The sequence below is a fragment of the Musca domestica genome, unplaced genomic scaffold (assembly GCF_030504385.1).
Source record: "Musca domestica strain aabys unplaced genomic scaffold, Musca_domestica.polishedcontigs.V.1.1 14, whole genome shotgun sequence".
Classification (NCBI taxonomy): domain Eukaryota; kingdom Metazoa; phylum Arthropoda; class Insecta; order Diptera; family Muscidae; genus Musca; species Musca domestica.
The window spans coordinates 10,629,387-10,649,122 of record NW_026712192.1 but is presented as its reverse complement, the minus strand read 5'-3'; the positions used below and the strand labels follow the sequence as shown (position 1 = coordinate 10,649,122).

The 19,736-nt window shown below is 35.6% G+C and overlaps 1 protein-coding gene across 18 annotated transcripts in view; it reads left to right on the top strand.

Annotated features, from left to right (window-relative positions):
- LOC101899720 (small conductance calcium-activated potassium channel protein) overlaps window positions 1-19,736 on the top strand; it is a 725,164-nt gene that overhangs the window by 503,858 nt on the left and 201,570 nt on the right. For all 18 annotated transcript variants that reach the window (XM_059119190.1, XM_059119189.1, XM_059119188.1 and 15 more), the window contains one exon: window positions 17,271-17,490. In XM_059119190.1, the coding sequence (XP_058975173.1) occupies window positions 17,271-17,490 (220 nt within the window). The remainder of the gene's footprint in view (window positions 1-17,270; window positions 17,491-19,736) is intronic.

Here is a 19,736-nt window from a genome sequence, read left to right as displayed (position 1 = left end):
CCACAAAAGGCCAACTATTCCTGTCATCACAATCTAACCAGACTAACCGATAATTACAACCATGTGTTGGCTGTATGTACACATCAAGGCGACTAGATCCCTTCCAAGCAACTTCCATTCCAAACCACTTAAAGATTATTTGGAGACCACACCTCGTACAGGCCGAAAACGTTTTCCCCCCGGAAAACGTGCCACACTCTGTGTGAGGCAAGTTCACTGCCAACATTTGCTTTCGCCAAAATACGTTACATTTTGAACTCTTGCCATCAAAACATTGTGGGGGCGGGTGGTTGGGGAAGATCAACCACATTTCAGCAAAAACCCACCAAAAAGGCAGAGAAGTGAAAACGTGTGGAAGTGAAAAGCCACATACATTTTCACATTTTCTCAGGCAAGCACGATGGCGGGCGGACGGGCTGGTCGGTTGACTTGCTGTCTCCCTGCTGGGGGGCCTCTCCAATCCACAAAAATGTCAAAGCATTTTGGGCGTAGCACTTGAAACAGCAATAGCCAGCGACGAACAGTTAAACCGACCAACTTTTAGACAAATGGGTGGACACCAAGTTTGTTTGGGCAAATATGAATGTAGGTTTGATCTAACAGCAAACATTGTCTGCATCCATACCGGTATGTGTGTATATGAGCCTGTGCGTGTGTGTGTGTGCAATGATGTGTGGCTAAAATATTCTACAGCATCGCCGTAAGGCACTAGGTGATTTAGAATGTATTTGAAACTGCAATTCTGATATCGTTTGGTTCAAGTGAACACGCGTAATGGTATTCAACAATATCAGCAACAAAATAACAGCAACACCAACACCAACACCGACAGCGACAACGACACACACAGACAATTTATGTACGGAAGTACCGCAACGCCAAATCCTGATAATTTTTTCATCATCAACAATGTCGTCATCAAAGTTATTCAAGCGAGATTCATAGTTGCGCTATTGGAATACAGTGGTATAAAATATTTCAAAATGTGGACATTTTTAAAAACGTATTTCTGGAGAATGAAATACACGTTTCTAGGAAAATATTGAATCATATAAATATTACCATACTATGGGGAATATATGAATTTTGTCATTCGTCTGTAACTCCTCAAAAAAAAGGTTTTAGACCCCACATGTATATTTCATTTCGAATTAGCTATGTCTGTCTCTCTCATATTTTAGGAGTACATTTGTATATAGTCAAAAAAATATAAAGGCCTTAACAACGTTTGTTTTAAAAGCGCTCGAAACTACTTTGGGGTTTTGATCTTCGAACGAGATACGTAAAGCCAGACTAACTGAAAAAAGTGCTAAATTATTTTTTATACCCTACACCACAAAGTGGTCAGGGTATTATGTCTTTGTGCATCTGTTTGTAACGGGCGAAAGAAAACGAGATAGGCCCATAGTTAATTTTGATGATCTGCATAGAATCACTTTCTGAGTCGATTTATGCATGTCCGTCCGTCTGTCCATGTATTTTTGTAAACAAAGTACAGATCGCATTTATTACCCGATCCAGATGAAAATTTGAACAAATCATTTGTTTGGACCAATAACGAACCCTATTGAAATTGGAGATAATCGGTCAAAATTTAGATATAGCTCCCATATATATATTCGTCCGATTTGCTTTTATTGTGCACCAAACGTCTAATATCAGCCCGAATAGTATGGAATTTTGCACATGCAACCAAATTAGGCCTAAAAATAAGCATGCCAAATTTGATGGAAATCGGTTCAGATATAGCTATAGCTCCCACATATATTGTTCATCCGATTTGTTAATTTTGTCCTACGCAGCCGTAATATGCACTCTGTAACAACAATATTTGGGGAAATATAGCAAATACAGCTCAGAAATACATTTGCTAAATTTTATCGAGATCAGTTCAGATTTGGATATAGCTCCCATATATAACTTCGTCCGATTTACCTTTTATTGTGCACCAAACGTCTAATATTTGTCCAAATGGGATGGAATTTGGCACTTACAACCGAATTGAGTCTAGAAGCTAGTATGACAAATTTGGTGAAGATCGGTTCAGATATAGCTATAGCTCCCATATATATTGTTCATCCGATTTGTTATATTTGTTACCCACAACGGTAATATGCACTCCGTAACAACGATATTCAGGGAAATATATCAAATGCAGCTCTGAAATATCTTTGCCAAAATTTATCGAGATCTGTTCAGATTTGTATATAGCTCCCATATATTTATCCGATTTCAAATTAATTGTGCACCAAATGGGCGGGGCCGACTTTAAGACTTTCTTCCTTTTTTTGTGAGTTTTGCCTTTTAAAGGCGAAGACCATATGTGTATAGTTTTGTATTTTAGTTTATTCCTCTTGCGAAATTAACTTAATGATTTGAAGTTTGCAGAAAAGCCAGAGATACACTATCACACATACTCTACTATGCGATATGTTGCGCCGTATTTTATTTTTTTCATGATACATATTAAATAGAAATATTTATTTTGTTCAGAGACTCACAATGAAATTCGATATAGAATAATTCTTCTTTTGACATTTTTCCCGAAAAAATAAAGTAAAAAGGAAAATATTTGATTCGGATTGGAAAGGTGACAAAATAATAGCAAAAAAATAAGAAATACATATTTTCCACTTGTGGTACACATATTTGGAATATAATTTTCTTTAAAACTATTGTACCTAGATATATGGTTTATTCTGAGATTTGCAGTAAAATTTTGTGTAGAATATTTCATCTTTTGGCACATTTTGCCTAAAATGAAATTTTATACACATTCTATAAAGTGAGCCTATATCCATAAAATGTTTTTCTATACCCTCCACCATACTATGGAGTGTATATTAACTTTGTCATTCCGTTTGTAAGTCCTCGATATACTAACGTCAGACCCAACAAAGTATATATATATTCTTGATCAGCGTAAAATTCTAAGACGATTTAGCGATGTCCGTCCGTCTCACTGTTGTAATCACGCTATCTTTCGATCGAATTGAGATAGAAGGCTAACATTTTGCACACATGTGTATTCTTCCAGTAAGCAGGTTAAGTTCGTAAATGGTAGGACCACATTTTCGTATAGCCCCCACATAACGGTACCTCTCGATATTCGGTATTTTGATAATTTTAGCAACAAAATCCACCGGAATTGTTTCAAATTTGGTATTTGAAGTTCGAAATGGATACTACAACCTAAGACAGAAAATTATCTGTGCAGGTCCACGTCTTCATATAGCCCCCATATAACGGTACCTCCCTATATTCGGTATTTTGATCATTTTAGGGTCGTTATTCACCGGAATTGTTTCAAATTACATATTTATGGTTCGTAATGGGAACTACAGTATGTGACAGAAAATTGTCTATACAGGTCCAGGTCTCCGTATAGGCCCCATATATCAGTACCTCCCTATATTCGATATTTTGACGAGTTAAGATACAATACCCACCGAAATTGTTTGAGATGTCGTATTTGAAGTTCGTAATGGATGCTACAGCCTATGACAAAAAATTGTCTATGCTGGTCCAGGTCTTCGCACAGCTCCGATATAACTGTACCCCCTTATATACGATATTTTGATGATTTTAGCTACATTATTCACTGTTTACTTCAAGTTTCGAATTTGAATATGGTAATAACTTTTGACAAACAATGCCTATGTAGGTCCACGTCGTATAGACACCAATATAACGGCTATATTTGGTATTTTTAAAATTTTAACAGAATTTTTTAAGGATTTTATTTCCAAATTCGTTCCAAATTGTGGAGGGTATTCAAAGTTCGGCCCGGCCGAACTTATTGCTTTTTAACTTGTTAGTATTCAAAGTACACAATTGGATCAGTTTTACAACAATTTTTATTAAAAACTTTATACATCGTACTCAGTTTTCAGACTTTCAAGGTTTGCTATATTATTCAAGTTTTTCCTTTTTGGAAAGAATAATAAAAAAAATGATTAACTTTTAATCCAAAAAGTCTTCAAAATCTTTTGTTTTGAAGTTTGCCGAGGAGAATATTAATAGAACCATTGCGTAATGGACTAACATCCAAATTTTCTGTCCCCCACTATTTCAACGTTTCCATATATAAATCCTAAAAGCCAACAGTTACCTCAATCTCAAATTTTAGAATTTCAGTTCTATCCCTTCACGCATTATCAAATTTAGTAGCATTTAGTACGCTTATCCAAAGCAATCTATATATCTTAATCCTAGACACCAGCAGTGATCTAATTTTAGTATCTTTTAGTACTTTTCTAAGAATTATACTACACATTTGCAAAACCCTCTCCAGATCAAAATTTTGGGATTACAGCTACATTCCTTCGTACAATACCCAAATTTAGTACCACTTAGTACTTTTCGAACAATTATATTACACATTTTCAAATTACTCCCCATATCTCAACCTCTGAAATCAACAGTGGAATCTATATTAAATTTCGGGATTTCAACTTTATTCCTTCACTCAATACCAAATTTAGTAACATTTAGTACGCACAGACACCAAAAGTGATAAAAATTAGTATCAAGCAGTACTTTTCATACAATAATTGTACACATTTCCAAAACCACCTAAATATCTCAATTCCAGATACCAACAGAGGCCTCAGTATCAAAATTGAGGATTCCCGTCCTATTTCCGCATCTAATTCCAAACTATTTAGTGTTTTTCGTACAAATATACCACGTACTTCCAAAACCAGCTTTTGCAGTTTAAAATTTCATGGTTTCAGGTATATCCATTCACGCAATACCAAATTTAGTACCATTTAGTATTCTTCGAACAACTATAGCAGAAAACCCCAAAACCACATCCAAATTCTAATATCAAATGCCAACAGAGACCAACTCCAATATATATATCAAATTTAGGTATTCCAGCTCCATTCCTTAGCCCAATACCACATATAGTCAAATTCAGTACTTTTCGTGCGTTGAACTACGACCTAAGTACTAAATTTCAGATTTGAAGCCCTATATATATATGTTCAACTAATACCAAATTGTACCAAATCTAGTACTTTTTGTGCACTTGTGGTATACAGTTCCTAAACCACCTCTTTATCACAAAAATGCCACCAGCAGGAACCCCAATACAAAATTTCAAATTCCAGTTTCATTCGATAAACCAAACTGTTTTTAGCTCCACCCCTTCACATAATACCAAATAGTACTATTTTAGAAGTTTAGTAGCAGTTTAAAACATTTCGAAACCTTACATTTCGAATTTTCAAAAACTCTTTGGTAGATTTTCCTGGACCATGACTCTCATGCCTACTTTCCATTCTTAAGTGACTAATTCCTAATTTCAAAATTCTGCCTCATTCCGTTTGTTTTGTTTCATTTTTTCTAGTACTTTTCGTACGTTTTTAGTACGAATTTCCAAAAACCCTTTTGTGCATTCATGCTTGGCGTCGACAGCGACTCTCATCCCAACTCTAGCTGATTTAATACAAAGTATTCATTCCGAACTTGCTTCAACCGTTCCGTCTGGGCGTTGATGAATCATTAAATCAGTCATTCAGTCTCATTCCTCCTTTATTTTAGGACCTATAGAAGAATTTTATCACAAATAATTTTGCAAAATATTTAGATTACCTACGATTCCGTTTAAGAGAGTTGTTAACCATATTTTCAAAAAAGGACCAAAAAGACTCTCTTCTGGGTTTTTGAAAAAAATAACTCTTGTATTCTTATTTCCAAAAAAATTGAAAAGTGGGGAGAGGAACTTGCCGGTTATATTGAGGTTACTTTGCAATGTAGACGTTCAAAATGTCGTTACACATGTCTTCTACACTTACAGATGTCAAAAAGATTGTCTCCTTCTACAGAAGATCGGGTGTGGCGGTCAATATGTTTATGTTGATGACGTGCTGCGTGTCCACCGGATCTTTTTCGATGACTTTCCTTACATGGAAGACCTTAAGAAGGTATACTTCTTGAAGGGTCTTTCTATACATGAAATCTATATAAGCATTGTATCTACAGAAGACGTTCTGAGCGTCTCCATAGAAAAGTGGCTCATAAAAAAATTTTTAATTCCTAGTCCTCTTTCAACGAAGTCCCATAGAAAATAATCGCAGTTTTTTAGTTAAGTATATAGCCTTCAATTCCACTATACAAACAACATTCGTAATATTTTTTTTCTGTAATATTAACCATTACAAAACCAAAATCTTGTAATAATTCCTCTTCTCCTCCATCTATTTCCACTGTAAAGTAATCAACTGCGCTATCTCGTATATAACTTTCAGCTTCGCCTGTTCTCTGCAGTCATAGTTCATGTGTGTAAAATTACAAAAACAAAAACTCATTCTAAGTTTCAAGTTGCATTTCGCATTGTTTTCCCCTTCATTTACTGTAACAATTTTCCTTCAGCCATCTGTGGTGCAGTGCATTTGCCATACGTTGTAGCCATGTAACTGTAGCTTGAGAACTTATACCATAACTCGTTGCTGCTGTAGTGCTAGTGCAACGTATGAAAAGTAGAAAAAAAATCATAAAGTAGATTTTAAACAAGTCAACAAGCTGCTTGTCAAAGTTCTCTGTTGATGTCATTTACGCAGCACCCACAAAAACAAAAAAAAGTTTAGCATGGATACTTTGGGCCAACTAACTGTAACTACTACCAATACCAGCACCACCACCAGCAGCAGCAGTACTCGCCAGTAAAGTTCGTTAGCCAACTTCGCGGACCATAACATAAATTTTGCCTGATTGTTATAAATTTTGTGAAGGGAAAATAATGGTGTGGAATTTGAGAAGAGGAAGGAAAAAGAAAATTTTGCCACAAATAACTAGTTATGTGTTTGTTGGAAATATTTCTTAGGAGCGATAAGTGATGAATGTGGGAGTAATGGATTGTATAAAAGAATTAAAGATGGACATAAAAATGGGTTTATCTATTTTCCAAACCTATAGATAGATTTCCACCTATTAATGACCTGCAGGAAGTCAAACCTGCGAATCATATACGTTTAACATGAGTGCTTTTGAAGGTTTTTTTCTATTTGTAACAAAAAATGAAGAGTTTATTACTTTTTTATAATAGAAGATCTCTATAAGCATTGGCGATGATATTATATTTATAGGAGACCTGTAAAAGATCGTCTAGACCAAAACCCTCGCTCAATGTCTATTCTGTAAAGTGGATACATGGCAATTTAAGTCAAGAAGGTGTATATTCTTTGTTATGTGACGAAAATATATTTAACAAGTTAAAAAGCAGTAAGTTCGGCCGGGCCGAACTTTGAATACCCTCCACCGTTTGAAAATTTTCAAAAAATAAAATCTTTAAAAAATTTTGTTAAAATTTTGAAAATATCGAATATAGCCGTTATATTATACGATGTGGATTTACATAGGCATTGTTTGTCATAGGCCATTACCATAATCAAATTCGAAACTTGAAATGAACGGTGTATAATATATATATATATAAAATATAAAATCATCAAAATATCGTATGTAGGGAGGTACCGTTATATCGGAGCTGTGCGAAAACCTGGACCAGCATAGACAATTTTCTGATACAGGCTGTAGCATCCATTACGAACTTCAAATACGACATCTCAAACAATTTCGGTGGATATTGTACGTAAAATCGTCAAAATACCGAATATAGGGAGGTACTGATGTATGGGGCATATACGAACACCTGGACATGCACCGACAATTTTGTCTCACAGACTGTAGTTCCCATTACGAACTCTAAATATGTAATTTGAAACAATTCCGGTGAATAATGACGCTAAAATGATCAAAATACCGAATGTAGGAAGTTACCGTTATATGGGGGCTATACGAAGACGTGGACCTGCACAGAGAATTTTCTGTCTTAGGATGTAGTAACCATTGCGAGTTTCAAATACCAAATTTGAAACAATTTTGGTGAATAATGACGCTAAAATCATCAAAATACCGAATATTGGGAGGTATCGTTGTAGGGGGCTATACGAAGACGTGGACCTGCACAGACAATTTTCTTTCTTAGGCAGTAGTATTTATTTCGAACTTCAAATACCAAATTTGAAACAATTCCGGTGACTAATGTCGCTAAAATCATCAAAATACCGAATATTGGGAGGTACCGTTATATGGGGGCTATACGAAGATGTGGACCAACATAGCCCATTTTCAATAACAAAAGTCCTGCAGACATAATACACATTTGAGCAAATTTTTATCAGCTTACTTCATTTCGTTCGGAAACTTAATATACCCTCCATACTATGGTAGAGGATATAACAAGTTAAAAAGCAGCAGTCGATTTTGCGGACAGAAGTCCACCCTCCGCCAATGTTCGATTTTTTAAATATACTCTGACTTCTGTTATGATTATTAAAATTTTTGACCCTCTGTGGAGAAGGTTCCAAAAGAATGAGCCAATATTGTCCATATCGTATAGGACATAAATAAATATGATAGAAATATTGTGATGTGCCATGTTCGGACTATGTTGGTTACGTCCTTCACTTTATATAAGATTTGTGACAATTGTTAGAAACTGTTAAAATGTGCGTAAGTTGCCAAATATAGTCGATAGAAGGATTCCATTTTCATATTTAGGCTAATACTGGTAAAAATACTGGTATGAGCAAATTTACAAGAAAATTCACAGGGTGAGATAAAAAACTGGAACAAAGTTCAACGCCATATTTTTAATTTTTTTTAATGAAATCAAAAAATGTCGGAAATACCATCAAATTTTAGAATAAGTTTAGATTTGTTCGAATTGGTCACCTTTGGTACAAATTATGGCCTTCTAACGGCCAATGAAACCGTCACACACAGCCCGAATGTTGCTCTGCGATATTTTGGCCCATTCCCGGCGAAGCGCTTGCTTGAGGTGATCGACACTTTGGTATATTTTAGTGCCAACCTAGCTTTCCAAAATACTCCAGACACAATAGTCAAACGGATTGGTATCCGGAGATGTTGGTGGCCATTGTTCGCTGGAAATGAAGCGAGGAACCTCATTTTGTAACCATTCTTGGGTGGCGCGTGCTGAGTGCGATGTTGCTGAGCCCTGTTGGAATGTCCAAGGTCTGCGTGCCCAAGGCTTTATTACACCCTCCAGAATGCCACGGTCGATTCAAACGAGCGCAGAGCAACTATCGGCTGTTATGGCGGCTCACACCATCATCTTGGCCGGCGCTTGAGTACTGGTGGCAACCGAAGGTGCACATTTTCTGCTGACTTCTTTGTCAAGTAAACACGATCATCTTGTTTGTTTACAAATTGCTGGACAACGAATGTTTTCTCATCGGAGAAAACCAAATTCGGCAGTTCACAACTTTCGGCCAAGCCAAACAACTCTTTAGCTCTTTTGAGTCTATTTTCTTTCGGATGCGGCTACGCTACCAGTACCACGGTAACGGTTTATGGTCTTGCGAGACACAAAAGATTTATTCACATTTAAATGCTGGAGTGCTCTAACCATAGCCACTTGTGGTTTTCCAGCCAAATATAGAGAAAAACTTTTCTCGGAAAATTCTCACCAAAATGCTTTTCTACGCTTGTAAAGAATATAATGAGCTGTTACTGGAATAATTTTAACAGCTGTCGGACGAGTGGCTTAGAAATGACAGCAGTCTGAAATTGGTTGCAGTTTTTTCATCTCACCCCGTATATATTATTGATCAGCATAAAATTCTATGTCAATTTAACGATGACAGTCCGTCTGTCTGTCCGTCTGTGGAAATCACTCTAGCTTCCGAACTCATTGAAGTAAGTTGATAAAATTTTACTCAAGTGTGTGTTTTGTCTGTCTGAAAATGGACCACGTATTTCGATGATTTTAGTGACATTATTCACTGGAATCGTTTAAAATTTCGTAATAAGATTTCGTAATGGGTACTACAGTTTGTGACAGAAAATTGGCTATGCAGGTCCACGTCTTTGTATAGCCTCCATATAACGATATCACCCTATATCTGGTATTTTAATTATTTTAGTGACATTATTCACAGGAATTGTTTGAAATTTTGTATCTGAAAATTTTTATAGGTACTTCAATCTATGACAGAAAATGTTTTATGCAGGTCCAGGTCGCCGAATAGCCCCAAAATACCGAAAATTGTTCCAGTAGAAAATGTTGGTCCATTCTTCTGGCACCTCTGTCGCTGAGCGAGGCAATTTTAAATAGTCATGTGAAATCCAGTGGAAATTCTGAGGAAAAAGTACTATTGCTCGGAGTTCGATTCGTGTTATTTTTCTCCAATCAGACTCTGACTTGGGCACCAGCAAAATTGTTTGACTTGGTCTTATAGGTTCCGAATCCAGCTCCAGAATCAAGTCGAGTTATTTTTCTCCACACAGACTCTGACTCCAGCAAAATTGTTTGACTCCAACTAATTGTTCTAAATTGTTCGACTCCGAATTTAGCTCCGACGGTATAACAATAAAAAACCCTAAAATTCACTTCAAAATCATTCTTAACACTGTTTCTAAAAATATATTTTAAATATCACCAATAGACCCGCATTTGATAGAGTTTAAAATAAATAAATTCAAACATGAATTTTTTACGAAAATTTTGAAAAAAAATCAGAAAAAAAATTCTGTGGAATAATGGAATGCCCAGTTTGGTTGCAGGTTCAAAATATAAAATATATGTTATTTAACACATACTATGTTTGAAAATGGACTAAGTCTGTTCCTCTCTCCTAAATGTTTAAATTTTAAAATTGTAATTTTCAAATAAACTTCATGGACAATTTTCGAAATACAAAATTTAAAAATAATTGTGGTTTGGTTGAGTATTAACCTAATATCCCAGACATTCCTATACCGAAAATAAATGTCTTTCAGCAAAACAACTAATACTTTCAAACTCGTTTTGCCACACTTCGTAATCACATATCGATGTTATCTCTAGAATGGCGCCCAACCTGGAACACATTGCCCAAGCAAAAACAACATTCTTTTTCTTCTGTTTTTAAAACCACATCACATTTCCTTGCCAGAATTGAACATCCCAAGATATGTCAATTTAGACAACCGAAAAGAATTAACATTTTTTTGTATTAATCTGCCAGCGGATTTTTATTGCTCTATGGCCACACAAAATATGTCTACCGAATTCGGATGCCATCCCTGCTCAATGTGGAAACTTTTGCCATAAATTATAAGCTCAGTAGCGAACAACGCTAAGCCACAAAAAATATCCAACATCAAACAAATAACACACACAAAAGTATATTCAAAATAACAAAACCACCAACGCTATCGAAACAAATTCGAAACGAATGACTGACTGACTGACTCAACGGACAAATGAAGAATGGGTTAGGAACACGCCAGTAACAAACAAAAGAGCACAACACAAGGAATCATGTTTATTAGCAGCAAATTCAATGACGTAAATCCCATAAAGATTACAACCGAAATAACAAAACGTAACAAAACGCCCGTTCGCAATGAAATGGAAATAAAAGTGGCAAACATTTAACGAAACCTGTCAAATCCGTTTCGCGTGTTTGGATAATCATGACGTCGTCGTCGTCATTGATTGTATCTTTGAAATGAAAAAATTTTCAAATTTTGCCATAATAAAATGGGAGGCGAACGGGTTATGGAATTCGAATGATTAGAAATTTTTGGAACAGCATTTTTGTAAAGTATTATTTAATCATACCTCCCGATTTGCGATATTGTGACGATTAAAGAAACATTTTCTAACAAAATTGGGAATAACTCTAGTTTAGTAAAAACTCGATTATGTATATATTTTTTTCAAAGTTAGGTATTCAATCCGATATTTGAACCAAAAGTCTCGGTCCAAAATCCGGATCTACTAAATATTAGCAATATGGGAATCATTTAAAAGTTAATGACAATACCAAAATTTAAAACCGTTCGTAAGCTATATATAAATATCAATTTTTTATACCCGACTTATTTTTATAAACCCCCCATTATTGGAGTCCATAAAATATATATAGACGTAATCAGCTCATCCTGGTTCAGATACCCATATCTCTGGATCCAAGAACGACAACAAGACATCTAATAGGATTTTCGAAAGGTTAAAGTCTCAACTACAAATTGGCATTTTGCGGAATCTTCTAAAAAAAATCCGGGTTCAAAAATTAAACAAAGAAATTTTGATACACCTCCCGAACCGTTTTAAATAACCCCATTATGTGACCACTTGGTGGATTGGTATTTTTATTAGCTTTCAAATTATATTGTCAATATCGGTTCAGTTGGCCCTGGTCATCCTGGTTTTGGACCCGGACTTTCGGGTCAAATACATGGCAATCTGGGTCCATCCAAAAAAAAAAAAAATGCCGGAATCAAGATATGAATACCTACCTCTGGAAAAAGTTAAAAAACCGAGAGTTTTTAGTAAACAATTGTTGTAAATTCAGTATTTAGAGGTCGTAATAGGTTTTACCTTCTGTGATAATGTGGGTCCACGTTTTTCTATAACCCTTATATAACTGCACATCCCAATATTTGGTATTTTCATAATTCAAGGAAAATTTTACTACGAAACTGCTTCAAGCTTTGTATTATGATCTTTTACCAGATTCTACATGGTGTGACAGAACATTGCCTCTATAAGTAAACATTTTTATACCCTACACCACAAGGTGGTCAGGGTATTATGTCTTTGTGCATTTGTTTGTAACAGGCAAAAGGAAACGATATAGACCCACAGCTCCTTTTGATGATCTGCATAGAATCACATTCTGAGTCGATTTATGCATGTCCGTCCGTCTGTATGTACATGTATTTTTGTAAACAATGTACAGTTTGCCTTTTTTCCCTATCCAGCTGAAATTTTCCAAACAACATTTGTTTGGCTCGAGGACGAACATTATTGAACTTGGAGATAATCGGTCAAAATTTATGTATAGCTTCCATATACATCTTCGTCCGATTTGCCTTTTATTGTGCACCAAACGTGTAATATCAGTCCGAATAGTATGGAATTATGCACGTACGATCAGATTGGACCTGAAAATAAGTATGCCAAATTTGATCGAAATCGGTTCAGATATAGCTATAGCTCCCCTATATATTGTTCATTCGATTTGTTATTTTTGCCCTCCGCAGCCGTAATATGCACTCTGTAACATCAATATTTGGGGAAATATATCAAATACAGCTCAGAAATACCTTTGCTAAATTTTGTCGAGATCGGTTCCGATTTGGATATAGCTCCCATATATATTTTTATCCGATTTCAAATTAATTGTGCGCCAAATGGGAACTACAAGTCCGAATTTAAAAGATACAAATGCTTCGGCATATTTAAATTACAATTATAATCATAGCGTGTATGATAGAATTCTCCCATAAAATTTTTCAATTGTTATAGGGTATCATAAAGTCGGCCCCGCCCGACTTTAAGACTTTCTTTACTGGTTTCCCTTTGATTGAGTATTTGGGGATGTACTTGACATTTTCGCACCTGACCTAGCACTGATACAAATAATATTTTTTTTTTCGGTTTGAACAAAATTGTATTTTCATTTCATATTCTATGTGGTATATTACTTTCTGTAGGCGAGGTACCAGAGGAAGTGGACCGATATGCCTATATCGTGTATCCATCGTGGGACATCGAGCCAGACAGACAGATGAACGGTCGCCTCTAGATCGACTCCAAATTTCCGGCCAAAACGTGCCTCATCTAAATAATGGTTTTAGACATTGGGACCAACTTCCTAAAAACAACCTTTGAAGTCGATCTAGGGCTGTCCGCCCCTCTTGATTTGGTCTAAACTTAGTACATCGTAACATTATTGTTAAACTTAGATCCAGTTTGGAGATGGGTTACATCGATCCGCTACTTCTGCTACACACAATTTTCGTAACAAAATAATTTAACTTATAGAACAAGACAGGATCATCCAATTTTGTGCAAAATCCTAATTTTTTGTCAGCCCTAGCTCAGGTGCGAAAATGGGCAATATAGGTCTACTCTTCCTGTCAACACTTTGAATAAACATGAAGCTAATACAACAAGAAATGAGTAGCATATTCCTTTCAAACTTCTATCAACACAAAATCTGAGGTGAAGATGGTATATATGGGTCCACTCCTTCTGGTACCTCCCCCACAAAGTTGTCATAATTTTGAATAACAAAACGATTATAAAATACCAAATAAGCATCCAGTTCTCTTCATATTATACACATTCCATTTTTCCCCTTTGATGGCTCATAGCGAAATTTGATGAAGAAAATATTTGCACCTGATGTCATCCTTCTAAAATAATGTTTCGCAGGGTAATTTTGCTGGAAATCTATAAAGTATGACTGTATTCCTAATATGAGCTTTTTATATTTATAAATACCAGACATGTTGTGGAATCTATGGTAGAATTTTATGGCAATCATTTTGACTTACCCCAATCCCGTTTAAAGGAAGTTTCTTTTATCGTTTTTTGAAAAAAAGGCCACCACGTGTCTCGAAAATATTTATTGTTAGTACCTATTTGTTGGTTCGAGTATTATCTTCATTCCGCATCGTTGTTGTCCGTATTTAAATGGCTCTTGGGTGAGGGTTTTTTAGGAGAATATGATAAGATTCGGCAGAGTTACGTATTATCTTTATAATGATCAGCGTCCGTTTGACATTACTCCACTAAGTCCAGTTGGTCCACGTCTTCGTATAGCCAACATATATCGGTACCCCCCAATATTCGGTATTTTGATGATTTTAGTCACATTTTCCAATGAAATGGTTTGACAATCCACACAAGGGGTCCCTTGCGAGTACTTTACCCTTGGAAGAGAATTGTTTATATAGGTCCACGATATCGTATAGCACCCATATAACGGGACCCCTCTCAATTTTTTGGAATTTTGATGATTTGAACTACATTTTTACCGAAATTGTTTCAAACTTCGTATTTAAAGGTCGTAACCACAGCCTATGAAAAAAATATGAAAAAAAAAATTGCGTAGGCAGGTCCACGTCTTTGTATGGCCCTCATATAACGATATCTCTCGATGTTTGGTATTTCGATGATTAAAGGGACAGTATTCTCCGGGATTGTTTCATCGTATTTAAAGTTTGTAATGGGTACTACAGCCTATGATAAAAATTGCTTATACAGGACCACGTCTTCGTAAAGCCCCTAAAAACGGGTTTCCTTTGAGCGGTATTATCGACGGTTTTTATACCCTACACCACATAGTGATAAGGGTATTATGTCTTTGTGCATTTGTTTGTAACATGGAGAAGGAAGCGAGATAGACCCATAGTTACTTTTGAGGATCTCCATAGAATAACTTTCTGAGTTGATTTATGCATGTCAGTCCGTCCGTCCGTCCGTCTGTCCATGTATTCTTGTGAATAAAATGCGGGTCGCATTTATTATCCGATTGAGATGAAATTTTCCAAACAACATTTGTTTGGCCCAAGGACAAATCCTATTGAAATTGGAGATAATCGGTAAAAATTTAGATATAGCTCCCATATATATCTTCGTCCGATTTGCCTTTTATTGTGCACCAAACATCGGAATTTTACGCACATACAACCAAATTAGGCCTGAAAATAAGTATGCCAAATTTGATCGAAATCGGTTCAGATATAGCTATAGCTCCCATATATATTGTTCATCCGATTTGTTATTTTTGCCCTCCGCAGCCGTAATATGCACTCTGTAACAACAATATTTGGGGAAATATATATGAAATACAGCTCAGAAATACATTTGCTAAATTTTACCGAGATCGGTTCAGAATTGGATATAGCTCACATATTCCATCCGATTTAGGTTTATTGTGCACCAAACGTGTAATATTTGCCCAAATTGGATGGAATTTCGGACATACAACCGAATTGAGTCTAGAAGCTAGTATGTCAAATTTGGTGAAGATCGGTTCAGACATAGCTATAGCTCCCATATATACTGTTCATCCGATTTGTGGTATTTGTTACCCACCACCGTAATATGTACTCCGTAACAACGATATTCAGGGAAATATATCAAATACAGCTTAGAAATATCTTTGCCAAATTTTATCGAGATCGGTTCAGGTTTGGACATAGCTCCCATATATATCTTTATCTGATTTCAAATTAATTTTGCGCCAAATGGGCAATACAAGTCCGAATTTAAAAGATACAAATGCTTCGGCATATTTAGTCCTTTGAACTTGAATAATCATAGCGTGTATGATTGAATTCTCCCTTTCTCTTTTAATTGTTATGCGGAGCTCTACTAAATTAGCAACGTGGTGTAGGGTATCAAAAAGTTGGTCCCGCCCGTCTTTAAGACTTTCTTTACTGGTTTTTGTTTTGACAATTTTCCAGTTGCTTCAAAACTTTGGAGGGTACTAAAAGTTTGGCCCGATCGAATTTGGCTGTTTTTTTTTACTAGTTAATGAGATAATGGGAGATTTTAGAGTAAACACTCGTATTTGCTCTTTACATGAGTACAATTTGAGAGTCCATTTGCCATTACTCTTCTCAGTCTAGTTTCACATTTTCCTTTATTAACTCTCTTATATCTCCTACAATCCGCCTTGGCAAATTCCTTTAAATATTTTTTTTGTCTATTTTTAAAAGCTCATTTGTTCACCATCCTTTTCCACATCTTACCTTAAGCCAATTATGTGGAGGCTATAACTTAATTTAAACAAGGGTTGACACTTCCTTACACAGAGATTTACCAACTGATAAGTTGAAAATTAATTTTTAAGGGACTGCATCTGATGATACTCTTTTTCCAATCTTATATCCCTTTCCTGTATCCGACAAATACATATTTTATTTTCTCTTAATTGATTGTCTTCAGCGATGTGGAAATTCGTTTATTTTACAAAAATTTTTAAAACTGCAGTAATAATTTATGATCAAAGCAAAAAAAAAAAGTGAAAACCTAAGCAAAACGAAACTTAATCAAAGGGAAAGAAAACCTTAATGCCGTAGCATAACAAGGTAAAACAATTAAGGCCAGGTTAGAGTAGGAGAAAAAAAACAATCTGCAAAGGAGTAAATGGCAAAATGACAAATGCTGCTGCTGCAACTACACATTAATACGATTTAGCGGATGTAGGCAATATTAAAATAATTAAAATTTTATTACATGAAATGTGTTTCTTTTTTTCTCTCTCCCTCTCTCCTTTTCTCGCGGCTGTTTCATCTTTACCCTACACATCTCTAACCATCTATTCGAAATGGTGTGTGTGCGTGTGCGGTCGTGTGGAATGCTGGCTGTTCGCATTAATGTGGAAACGGAAATGTGTTTTTATGCGCGAATGAACAAACCGACAACGAACCGACGATTTGTTTTGCAGGTATATGGAGGAACGTGCTTTAACTGGCGGTAATACATCCCGGAAGCCCTCAACAAACTCCGCTAAACACAAACCCAATGTCGGTTATCGACTTGGGAAACGTAAAGCTTTATTCGAAAAGCGAAAACGTATCAGTGATTACGCTCTAGTCATGGGCATGTTTGGAATTGTTGTGATGGTTATCGAGAATGAATTAAGCAGCGCTGGTGTTTACACAAAGGTAAGTTTCAAACACTCACTCACACACACATACATATATAATCCTCCCATCTAATCTGAAATAAGAAAATAATATATGTAGGTAGGTATATGCCAAAAACTAATGGAAAAAGTTAGAAGATGTAATAAAATTAAATTGTTAGCAAAGTTTCTTGTGGCACTATTCAATAAAAAAAGGCAATAATGTTTAATTTAATTTCACATGATTTAATGAAATAAGGGAAATCAGTGTACTTAACATGTGCATATAGAGAAACGGGATTGCTCTGTGATTTTTGAAATCCAGGACATAAGGAAATATCAGGGAAGAAATTTAATCTTCTAAATTTAAGGACTTCTTAAACAAGTAAAAACAAGTATCGGTCGGGTTTGCCGACAGATGTATACCCTCAGCCAATGTTCGATTATTTTAAAATATTTTGCCTTCTGTTATGAATTTTCAAAATCTATGACAGATAAATATATTGAAAATTTTGTCCCTTTGTGAGTGAGGTACCAGAAGGGGTTCGTAGATATATAGCATCTTCACAACAGATCTTGTGTTAGCAAAAATGTTTGTATGTGTGAAATATGAAGAGAGTTAGATGCTTATTTCGCATCCTTTGAGAGTTATGTTTTTCAAAATTTTGAACCCTATGTGGGGCAGGTAGCAAAAGAAATGATCCGATCTCTACCTTCTTTATAACAGATCTTGTGTTGATGGAAATATTTTAGATGTACCATGTCTGGAATGGAATCGGATGTTGATCTCGCTTTTTATAAACTTCATGGATATTCAACATTTTGAGAGTTTGTAGGGAAGGTACCTGAAGGAGTGGACCGATATATTCTATCTTACTACCAGATCTTTGGTTGATAAAAATAGTAGGATGTGTGAAATTTGAAGACAATCGGACTCTTGCATCATATTTTTTAAGAATTATAATTATTCAAAATGTTGGCCCTTTGTAGTAGAGGCACTTGATGGTGTGGACCAAAATTATCCATTTTGGAACGAGACCTAGAACTGTTGTAGGATGTGCAAAATTAAAGCAAAATACGATTATTGCTTCCCTTTCTGTGCAGAAAATATATATATATTTTTTGCAAATGTCGACCATTTGTGGGGGAGGTACCAGAAACAGTGGACCGATTTTACCCATCTTAACACCAGACCTTGGGTTAAGATAAATATTGGGATGTGTGAAATATGAAGACAATCCAACTCTTACATCACATTTAATGAGAGTTTTAATTATTAAAAATTTTGACCATTTGTGGGGGAGGTACTTTGTGGAGTGGACCGATATTCTCCACTTTCAAACCTTATCTAGCACTGACGCAAATATTAGGATATGCATAGTTGGAGCAAAATCGGATTATCCTTTCTCATTCTGTGAAAAAAAATATATATATTTTTAAAAATTTCGACCTTTTGTGGGGGAGGTACAAGAAGGAGTGGACCGATTTTACCCATCAGACCTTGGGATAATATAAATATTGGGATGTGTGAAATGTGAAGACAATCGGACTCTTATTATTATATCTTATTATATTGCCAATCTCCGAACTCGATATAAGTTAGACAAAAATATTATAATGTCCCCAGTTTGGACCAAATCGGATGCTCCCTTCGAGAGTTATCGGGCGCAACAGCCAGACAGACGGACGGACGGATATCGGTAGATCTACTCCAAATGTTCTGAAACGGATTTGGTCCAAAGAGATCTAGGGTTTAAAGCCGTCATTTCGACTAGTCGCGTTTTGACCGTATCAAATTGTATATATATATATATATATAGGGTATAAAAATATGTGTTCCAATCAAAAGCTAAGATTCTTGGAGAAATATTCTCTAAAAACAATGATTTATAAAAAATAAAATAAGAGCTCAGAGAAAACCCGGCGTTTATATCATACTTGTTATACCCTCCCACACGAAACAACTGTCCAAATCGGTTGTCCAATCCCAAAATCGTAGAATTTTCATTATATGTGGGCTATATCTATACTGCATATTTTTGGATATTAGTTGATCTACCCAAAAAAAAACCGAAATTTAAAATTACAGAGGACAGCTTAAAATCATAAGGCATCGTTATGTATGACGCTATCAAAAAAATTGACCTACGTTGAATATTTTTCTAAGGCCTAACTATAAATCATAAGTCAAGGTGGACTCACATTGCTGTTTATATTCTCCACCATTCTATGGACGGTATACTAACTTTGTCATTCCGTTTGTAACTCCTCGAAATATTCATAACA